Source organism: Falco rusticolus, chromosome 16 (assembly GCF_015220075.1).
Source record: "Falco rusticolus isolate bFalRus1 chromosome 16, bFalRus1.pri, whole genome shotgun sequence".
NCBI classification, from domain to species: domain Eukaryota; kingdom Metazoa; phylum Chordata; class Aves; order Falconiformes; family Falconidae; genus Falco; species Falco rusticolus.
In genome coordinates, this window is record NC_051202.1 from 7915370 (window position 1) to 7923949 (window position 8580).

Consider the following 8580-nt stretch of genomic DNA (forward strand, 5'->3'; position numbering starts at 1 on the left):
GGTGCCGGGCTCCAGCCAGCCACTGCTGCTGGGCATAGGTCACCTTGGGAGGCTGTGGGGCTCCCAGCTGGGCTTCGCGGCCTCAGGGGCTGGGATAGGACAAATGGTGCCAGCAGTGTGAACATTAACCCACGAGGGCTCTCAGCACGGAGGGCACCATGGCCACGGCGAACGACAGGGCCGTCCTGCATACCATCTTTAACCCCAGCACCCCTTTTGGGGATATCCCTGGGCTGGATGAGGAGGAGGAGGAAGATGCCCAGGATGAAGGTGAGGTGACGCTGTGTTGGATTCTCGGTGTTGTGTTCTTGCAGTCGGCAGCGGGGTCCCTGTGCGGCGGCGGAAGGAGGGCATGCAGGCAGGCAAGAGTCCGGGCCTTGGTGCCCTGCCCTGTGTCCATTCGCACCCCAGCACAGCGGCTGTGCGGTGGATGGTGGGGCTGCTGCCTGGGGCACCCCCGCTACCAGCCACGTCCCTAGCTGAGGGGGCCCTGGTGTGCCGCTCCAGGGGAAGGCTTCGCGCAGGAACTGCTGGAGCAGGTCCGGGACCTGGAGCTGCAGGGGGTTTCTGCTGCCGAGTCGGGGGACGTGAGCACGGCCCTGGAGAGGTTCAGCGAGGCTATCCACCTGCTGCCAGAGCGTGCCTCAGGCTACAACAACCGGGCACAGGCCCTGCGGCTGCGGGGGGACGTGGCAGGTGAGCAGCGCTGGTGCGGCCGGGTGGCAGGTGGCCCCCGGGTATGCCCAGCCCACCCCAATGCCCCTCTCCCCCGGCCAGGCGCCCTGCGGGACCTGGATACAGCCATCCGCCTGAGCCGGGGCCGCGGCCGTGCCGCCTGCCAGAGCTTCGTGCAGCGTGGCCTGATCCGCCAGCTGCACGCTCAGGACGAGGACGCCCGGCAGGACTTCGAGCAGGCGGCGCGGCTGGGCAGCACCTTTGCCCGGCGGCAGCTGGTGCTCCTGAACCCCTACTCGGCACTCTGCAACCAGATGCTCTGTGAGATGCTGGGGCGGCTGCGCAACCCTGGTGGCACCGGCAGCGAGTGAAATGGGAGAGGCAATGCGTGGCTCAGGCGGGCCCGTCCTGGTGGCTGGAGGAGGCCTGTCTCAGGTGCTGGACATCCCATTCCTCCTCCTCCTGGGAGACAGGAAGGACAAACGCGCCTTGCTCTGCCTCAGCCCCAAATAAACTTCCCCGTGTCCCTGGCACTTGGGCTTTGCTCGCAGTGTTGTGGGCAATTGTGGTGCAACTCCCGCGTGTGCACAGCCCCGCGGAGACGGGCGGCCCCGTGGGTGCAAAGGTGGGCTGCGTGGGGTCCTGCGCAAGAGGCATGACGGGGGGGCACGGGGAGGGTTCTAGCTCCTGCCCTGGCCGGAGGGTCTCTGGCCGTTCTTGCACGCTGCTGGGCCGTGCCTGGGGCCACGGGGGCGGCAGGACCGACCCGGCGGGGGGGTCGCTCGCAGCCGTGCCGGGACCGCCCCCGCGCCGCGTGCACAGCCCTGCGGGCGGCAGAGCCGCACTGCGGGCCGGGCTGGAAGCGGCAGCGGCGATGCTCCAGGTAAGATGCGGGCTGGCGGCATCCTGCGGCCGCAGCCATGAGCCGGGGTGCCGGGGGCCCGGCGCGGGGATGGCCCCGCGTGCCCCTGTCCCAGCTGTCTCTCTCCTAGCGCTGGCACGACATGGGGCGTCCCCGGGGCTGCCCGCGAGCTGCCCCTTGCCCGCTGCTGCTGCTGCTGCTGCTCAGCCTCCGGGTGCTCTGCTGGGCAGGTGAGGCTGCGGCGGGGTCCAGTGCATGGCTCCGGCAGCGGGACCCTGCCGCGGCTGTGATGCGCTGCGGGCTCTCCGGCAGGGCTGGGGGAGCTAGGCCCCACCATCAACGGGCGGGCGCTGGCGGTGTGCACGCTGAGGGAGGAGGAGAGCCGTGTCTTCACCTGCCGGACCGCCCGGCCGGTCCCCGGCACCGCGCTGGTGTGGTACCTCAACGGCCAGAAGCACGAAGCAAACTGCTCGGCCACGGGTGCTGCCAGCACCCTCACCCTCACTGCCCGGCGCGCCGACCGTGAGCTCAGCTGCTCCCTGACAGACCCGGTCTCTGGCAAGACCTACAACGCCTCAGTCCTCCTCGACGTGCAGTGTAAGGTCCACAGCACCGGTCCTGCTCTGGCCGGAGGCACCGGGAGGGCGTGTGCGGCTGTGCCTGACCAGAGCAGGACCATGACCTATGTCCCTCGCAGCCGTAGCGCGGCAGCGTCTCATCAGTCCTGTGCAAATATGGCTGGTGAGCACGCCAGGCTCCTGGCTGTGCTGCCCCTGTCCCTAGCTGTCCCTGTCCCCATCCCTGCTGCCCATCTCACTGTCTGTGTTTGTTGCCCAGATAAGCCAGAGATCCTGCGGGCAGATGCCCACTACCAGGTCGATGGCACTGGGATTCTCCTGGTGCTCTTTGCGCTGGTGCAAGCCAACCCACCTGCCAGCGTCACCTGGGTGGACCAGGACGGGCACGTGATGGGAAACACCTCAGAGTTCCTCCTCTTGGGTGCCATACATTACCCAGGCCTATCCAACCACTCGCTCCGCATCCACCTCAGCAGTGCAGCTGGCAACTTCTCTCTCAGCGCTGCCAACAGTGTGGGTGTTGCCACTGCCTCCCTCCTGCCCCCAGGTAGGTGTTGGTGGGGACAGGTGCAGAGCAGCAGCCATACGGAGGGACGCTGAGGGGGCCATGCTGTCCATACAGGGCTGCTGGATGCCCGTGTGAAGCTGCCCCTCCTGGGCGTTGTTGTTGGAGCAGCCCTGGCCCTGGGCACCTTGCTCAGCCTGGGTTCCTGCGCTGCCTACCTGGCATGCTGCCGGCCCAAGCCAGTGCCAGGTAAGGGTCAGGCAGGAGGGAGCAGCCCGCTCGGCCAGTGCTCCCACAGCTCCGAGCATGTGCAGCCCTGGGGCACGCGCCTGCCTCGCCAGACTCAATCCCTGCCACCCAACCTGCACCTCGTCGACCTGATGCAGGAGGCCAGAGGTAAGACCCCAAGGTGCCAGTGCAGAGGAGAACACGGGGTCATGGATCCTGGCTGGGTGAGGGCCAGGTGTCCCAGCTCTCGCCCCTTTCTGCCACCACAGCTTCTCCCAAGGATGTAAGAGCTAGTGCCAGCGCGGAGGAGAGCACACTGCCAGGGCTGGAGCACTCCTTAGTTCTCAGCAAGCTCAGTGAGGGGACGTGGGCAGGTGAGCAGCCCTGTAAGCCATGCTGCAGGGATACTGGCCTCCACAGCCACCCCAGAAAGCAACTGCAACAAGCTGTCTTTGTCCTGCAGGTTTTGTCCAGCTCCCGACATCCGGGCGCGTCTACAAAATGCCCAGCATGAGCAGTGAAGAGATCTGGCTGTGAGACGCCACGTGGTGCCCATGAGCCAGGGCTGCCCAGCACCAGGTATGTACCAGCCTCTGGAGAAGGGCAGCCCAGGGTGCTGGGTAGGCCATGTTGGATGGCAGGTGCTGACCGACCCCCAGCTACACGTTAAGCTATGTGCTGCTGGTCTCAGTAGCTGTGCCTGTCAGCCAAGGCACGATTTATGTAGCCTGTGTACTTTGTTAATAAACTACTACAATCAAAATGCATTAAAGCTGTTTATAGCCAAGGCTCTGCTAAGCTGCTAGTGCTGCAGTTCCTCCCGGAGTAAGGCCGAGCACCAGCCTTGTTTCAGCAGGTTCACAGCCTGTTTGCTGTGTGGTCCTCTCTGCCCCTGCTAGAGCTGTGGCAGATGGACAGGCAGGCAGCATGGTAGGGGCTGGAGAGAGTCATCCCAACAGCAATACACTCTCAAGCATCTGTGTGGTGTTGCGCTGGTTATTTCTCCTTGGCAGCAGTTAAGGGGCTTGAGAATAGAAAAAGAGGCTCGATAATACAGGGCGGTGGAGGTTCATCCCCAGGTCAGACCTTAGAACACACTGGGCAGATCCAAGCATTGTGTCTGAGCATGGAATTTATTCCCACCTGCTCTGGTACTTCTAGTGTGCACTTGAGGAGCTCCTGCTCTGCAGCATCTATGGCACAGGGAGCCTGCCATCGGGAAGAGCCAGTTTACTGCTGAGATGGAGCAATTAGGCTGCTTCTACAATAAATGCGATGAGTAAAGTTCTACTCTATGAATGCAGAACAGTTCAGCAGCATCTGCAAAACCAGGGTGGCTTCCAAAGTGCTGCACGCTGCTTCATAGGCTGCTTTGGTCAAGTCTTCGTGTCTAGCAGCAGATGTTGATCCAGGAGATGAATGTTTAATGTGAAGCTTCAAGTAAAGCTTAACACTTCCGCATCTGCCACTTGTGAAGGTGCGTTGGATGGTGGGCTCCTGTCCTTCTTCCCATCAGCCAGGGGCTTGAAATGCTGCAGGGGAAAGAATGTGTTAGTGCAGATTCAAGTCTCATTAATCATGCTGCACACATGCATCTGAAAATGCAAGTGCTCTGTATGAGCCATACATTCAGCAGTTGCCTTGACTTTGGTGGGAAAAGCATTCCAGGCTTATGCTGGACTGTTAATGCAGCATCCTCAGCCCTGTGGCACATCGGAGGCTTCTTGTGCAATGCTGAGGTACTAGGGAAATGAGAAGCTTAGAAAACTTTCTTTGGATTCCTTTACCACGGTCTACCAGCCCTTTATGAACACCCACAGCGTAGCAAGGCCAAAGGTAAGGAGTGAAGCTTTGCAATGCTTCCAGCTGGTAGAGTGGTGCCTGTCCGGAGCTGCCTACCTGTGAGTTCTTGAACTCCGAGTAGAGGGAGAAGAGGATGTGCAGAGGCTGGATCCGACTCTTGTACACAGGGATGTCCAGAATGGCTACAAGTGAAAGCAGAAGTGTGTGAGAGCATCCTGGCTGCACCGCCCTGCACAGAGTAAGTAAAGGCTGAGCTTCCCACTGCCCACTATTACTTGGGCCTTTCATCAAACGCTGCAGATGTCTGCAGTATAAGTAGTCCGCTTTGTACTGAAGGCAGCAGAGAATGATCATGACTGCTCAGGGCTGAGCCTGCATCTACAGGTCTTTTGCTTTAAGCGAAGCAGTACCAGGCCAGCAGCACATCTGTGTGCTCAGTGCAGTCTCCCCAGCTTACCACATATCATGTCGATGTATTCGGTCAGGTCACAGTTCATCTCTGCAGTCGGGAGGCCCACCTGGAAGAGACGAGGCTGTCAGCTCTGCTCCTGTATGGGCAGAGCCTGACAGCATACCCTGGTCTCAGGCCAAGTGCAGAGGCCACCTGGATAGCAGCCAGGAATTCAGGCATTAGGCTGCTCCCCGGTGTTCTGGCAAGGAGAAATGGCAAGCAGGAACAAACCTGAATGGGCCAGGCTTCAGGCAAAGAGCTCAGAATGGAGCAGGCACCCAGCTTTCACAGAAGATGGTTTCTAACATCACTTGCTGAGCTAACCACCCATCGCTTGGACAACGTACCTTTCCCAAGAGCTCCTCAAATTCTGGTGACCACTCCTGCATCAAGGTCTCGATGTCGGGCATTGGCCTGCCAGGGGAGAAAGAAGACAACCTTCAGGACCACACATAACTGGCATGGCTTCCTTACTGCCAGACTGCTGTAAACGGGACAGCTTCCATTCTGAACAGCTGAAAGTGAGATGTGCGCGTCTGCTGAAGGTCAATGCAGGCACTTTTATGTTGCAAGTTCCGTGTGCTAGCTGTTAAACTAATTCAAGTTACGTAGGGAAAGGGAAGCGCAGAGGGAAACATCCTGCACACGTGCATGGTAGGATGGCCTGACAATTAGCATGTCTTCTCCCTCTCGGAGATATTCTGATAGTTTTACTCAGCGCTCCTAGACTTTGCTACCAGCCTCCCGCTGACCTAAGCTTAAGCTGTACGAGTGTGTGTGAGGGAGAGTTGATGTAACGGTTCACCTGGTGTAATGCACAGTGGCAGGAGGTTTGCAGCGGTGCAGTTCACTGATACTTTCAATCCAGTTGTCAATGGCTTTGGAGTTGTTCTCTGCATTCTCCAAACTCCTTACTTTTATCTGCTGCTAAAAACAAAAATATGAACCTGGAAGATTTCATGGTGTTTTGGGGCTCTTGTGAACCCTGCTTATGCTCTGATTTACCATGCCTTTTCTCTTTCCTAGTTGTACTATACCAACTGATTTCTGCAGACAGAAAAGCAGCTGCCAAACAAAACATCCAGGAAAACCAGGTATTGACAACCAAAAGGAAACAAAGTTTCACCTGAAGGAAACTGATCCAAAGCCTGTGCCAAGGCTTGCCTGAAGTGAGGCTTAGATCCATTGCAGTTTAAAGCTATGGGTTAAAGGAAAAGGTTAGGTTTTTTCTGCTTTTAAAGCTAAGTTACCGTCTGTGCTGCAACACTGTAGTCACAGAGACAAAAGTAAGAATGAAATGTGGTTTTGCCATAGCCAGTGAGCAGCAAGCACGACCTCCCCCTCTCTGACTCACTGTGATGTTGTGCTGCCTGGAGTTCTCTGTCAGCCAAAGGGAGAGCACAGTGGGATCTGACTGCTTGGTCGATGGCTCGTCCAGGACCAGCAGGCCAAGGTTATCAGGCTTGCCATCAGGACGAGGAACCTGTAGATAAGCAGAGGCCCTGTTTTCTACAGGAGTCTAGAGTGGAGAGTGGGGGAAGTTGGGGCTATTTTTGCACAGCCTCCCTATGGTTTAAAAATCAGACCCTAAAAGGATTCAGTAGGCATGCTCTCTTGATTAGGAGTTGTGTAGCACAGTGCTACCTGAAAAGCACGGGGTGTCAGACATGGGAAAACACAACCCTCACCCCAAATTACGTATGTGCTGTTTGAGAGGTGACTGAACCACCAAGTCCAGTTTCCCCAGGTCTCTAGAACGCTGTCTCCAACAGCACAGGGCAAAGGTACACACTGCTGTGGGGAGAGGCCAGCCACTTCTGGGCTGTACAGCCAGGATGTATAGAGGAACTTGAAGCAACTTTACCTTCAGGAATGCATCAATGTCTCCAACCGCAGGAATAAAGTCTGGAATAAAAGGCTGCAGTTTGTGCTCAATCTCTATTGTTTTGGGAGTATACCTGCAAAAAACCACCATCATAGCATGGGCGGCTACGGACTGTCCCACAAAACTCGCCACAATAATTGGCTCTTGGCTCTCCTTTGTGTCAGATAAAACCCCTTCCACTCACCTCTTGATGTACTCAAAGAGTTCTTTGATTTCAGAAGATACTGGCAGGTAGTCATAATCACCTAGACTCAAGTCACTAATGAAAGGATGAGAAATGCAGGCACAGATTAATGCATGGTAGGTTCTATACAAGCAAGAACAGGGACCCAGCTGTGCAAGACAATTGTGAAGGGAGCTGAAACACCAGGTAGTAAGCTGTCTCTTACAAAGACTTACAAAGACAGGAAAAACATAATTGGGCCGTGCTTTGCCTCAGGCCTCCCAGCTAAAACAAAGCACTTGAGTGACGGGCAGTTGCTTGTGATCATAAAGACTTGTATGTCAAAAGGTGGATAGGTGCTCGGCACAAAGGTAGGCATTAGGACAGCGACTAGGGGGTTTAGTAATGGTTTCGGAGTTGAAGACGAAGGAGGAGGACAATTAGGAGAGCAATAATGTGCTTGAGGTGTTCCCTCCTTGTCTCTCATGTGTCCACTGCCAGCCAGGGCTGAAGACAGGTAGGAGGCTGGCTGACCCCCTCAGTCACTCCCAGCTGTGCCCCTCCTTGGCACAGCACAGCCGGGCACAGGGACTGTCCAAGGAGCTGCTGTCAGCGGCTGCAGTTCCTCAAGCATAGGAACGCCTTTCTCTTGAGCTGCCCGGGTACGAGGAGGAGGAACGAGCCGGCCACCCCCGTGCCCAGGGCCGTGCTCCCCTCGGCAGGGTCACGAAGGTGCCGGTGGGGCCGCAAGGGCCCCTCTGGTGCGGCCGGCCGCGCCACTCACCCCTCCACCACAGCCCCGCGATCCTCCGCGTCATCCTCTGAGTCTGTCTCAGAGGAATCCTCCTCCTCCGAGGCCGAGTCGTCGTCGTCGTCGTCGTCCTCCTCCTCCTCGCCCTCGCTGGGGGCAGCGGGGGGCGCCGAGCGGGCCGCCGCCTCCTCCTAGGTGAGAGGGACGGGACCTCACCGGGCCGTCCCGCCGGCCGCCCCTCCCGCCGCCGGCCCAGCGCCTACCTTGCCGCCGCTGCCCTCCTCGTCACTGCCGCCATCGGCCGCGCCGCCGCCTGCTCCGGGTGGGCCCGGCCGGCGGCAGTCCCGGGGGCGGCCTGTACCCCCTGCCCGTGGCGAGCGAGCCCCGGCCGGCCGCACCGCCGCGCCGCCCGCCTCCTCGGCCTCCGGCAGCTCCAGGCTCTCGTCGTACAGCTGGTTCTCCACCAGGCGGGTCTAGGCAGAGGGGCGCGGTAAGGCGGCGGCACGGCACGGCCCGGCACGGCACGGCCCGGCACAGCACGGCCCGCTCACCTCCAGCGCCCGTCGCTCCGCCATGCCGCCCTGCCGCCGTTGCCATGGCGACTCGCCCGCCGCGGGCTAGAGCGGCGCGGCCGCCGCGGCGCCCCCTGGCGGGACGGATGGCGGTCACCGCCCGGCGG

The 8580-nt window shown here is 59.3% G+C and overlaps 3 protein-coding genes across 13 annotated transcripts; 2 read left to right on the forward strand and 1 right to left on the reverse strand.

Annotated features, from left to right (window-relative positions):
- The first annotated feature begins 72 nt into the window (after positions 1–72).
- TTC36 (tetratricopeptide repeat domain 36) lies at positions 73–1208 on the forward strand. The gene is made up of 3 exons (XM_037410053.1): positions 73–270; positions 508–696; positions 778–1208. The coding sequence occupies exons 1-3, from the start codon at positions 159–161 to the stop codon at positions 1044–1046; spliced, it is 570 nt and encodes a 189-aa protein (XP_037265950.1). The 5' UTR covers positions 73–158; the 3' UTR covers positions 1047–1208.
- A 91-nt stretch (positions 1209–1299) lies between these two features.
- TMEM25 (transmembrane protein 25) lies at positions 1300–7021 on the forward strand. 7 transcript variants are annotated; one of them, XM_037410045.1, is made up of 8 exons: positions 1300–1767; positions 1850–2662; positions 2738–2869; positions 3007–3016; positions 3118–3222; positions 3312–3427; positions 6129–6196; positions 6850–6934. In XM_037410045.1, the coding sequence occupies exons 1-5, from the start codon at positions 1680–1682 to the stop codon at positions 3140–3142; spliced, it is 1068 nt and encodes a 355-aa protein (XP_037265942.1). In that variant the 5' UTR covers positions 1300–1679; the 3' UTR covers positions 3143–3222; positions 3312–3427; positions 6129–6196; positions 6850–6934. The 7 variants fall into 7 exon arrangements, with proteins under 7 accessions (XP_037265942.1, XP_037265941.1, XP_037265938.1 ...); XM_037410044.1 differs by having other exon boundaries at positions 1850–2134; positions 2375–2662; positions 2738–3016; XM_037410041.1 differs by having other exon boundaries at positions 2738–3016; positions 6875–7021.
- On the reverse strand, positions 3963–8566 carry IFT46 (intraflagellar transport 46). 5 transcript variants are annotated; one of them, XM_037410049.1, is made up of 11 exons: positions 8453–8565; positions 8165–8374; positions 7935–8092; positions 7172–7246; positions 6967–7060; positions 6457–6585; positions 5908–6026; positions 5450–5516; positions 5109–5169; positions 4748–4833; positions 3963–4380 (listed from the first exon to the last, which is right to left on the reverse strand). In XM_037410049.1, exons 1-11 carry the CDS (start codon positions 8474–8476, stop codon positions 4285–4287), a joined length of 1119 nt encoding a protein of 372 aa, XP_037265946.1. In that variant the 5' UTR covers positions 8477–8565; the 3' UTR covers positions 3963–4284. The 5 variants fall into 5 exon arrangements, with proteins under 5 accessions (XP_037265946.1, XP_037265945.1, XP_037265947.1 ...); XM_037410048.1 differs by having other exon boundaries at positions 5908–6029; XM_037410050.1 differs by lacking the exon at positions 3963–4380 and adding an exon at positions 4387–4590 and having other exon boundaries at positions 5908–6029; positions 8453–8566.
- Between the last annotated feature and the right edge of the window lie 14 nt (positions 8567–8580).

What these genes read in the sequence shown, in the direction of transcription:
- IFT46 (XM_037410046.1), bottom strand. Translation starts at nt 8,476, where the DNA reads ATGGCGGAGCGACGGGCGCTGGAG. An exon ending in CTCTTTGAGTACATCAAGAG is followed by an intron (nt 7,061 to 7,171) that starts GTGAGTGGAAGG and finishes GGTTTTTTGCAG; the next exon opens with GTATACTCCCAAAACAATAG. An exon ending in ATACATCGACATGATATGTG is followed by an intron (nt 4,834 to 5,108) that starts GTAAGCTGGGGA and finishes TTTCACTTGTAG; the next exon opens with CCATTCTGGACATCCCTGTG.
- TMEM25 (XM_037410041.1), top strand. Translation starts at nt 1,680, where the DNA reads ATGGGGCGTCCCCGGGGCTGCCCGCGAGCTGCCCCTTGCCCGCTGCTG. An exon ending in CCTGATGCAGGAGGCCAGAG is followed by an intron (nt 3,017 to 3,117) that starts GTAAGACCCCAA and finishes CTGCCACCACAG; the next exon opens with CTTCTCCCAAGGATGTAAGA. An exon ending in CAGTGAGGGGACGTGGGCAG is followed by an intron (nt 3,223 to 3,311) that starts GTGAGCAGCCCT and finishes TTTGTCCTGCAG; the next exon opens with GTTTTGTCCAGCTCCCGACA.
- TTC36 (XM_037410053.1), top strand. Translation starts at nt 159, where the DNA reads ATGGCCACGGCGAACGACAGGGCCGTCCTGCATACCATCTTTAACCCC. An exon ending in GGAAGATGCCCAGGATGAAG is followed by an intron (nt 271 to 507) that starts GTGAGGTGACGC and finishes GTGCCGCTCCAG; the next exon opens with GGGAAGGCTTCGCGCAGGAA. An exon ending in GCTGCGGGGGGACGTGGCAG is followed by an intron (nt 697 to 777) that starts GTGAGCAGCGCT and finishes TCCCCCGGCCAG; the next exon opens with GCGCCCTGCGGGACCTGGAT.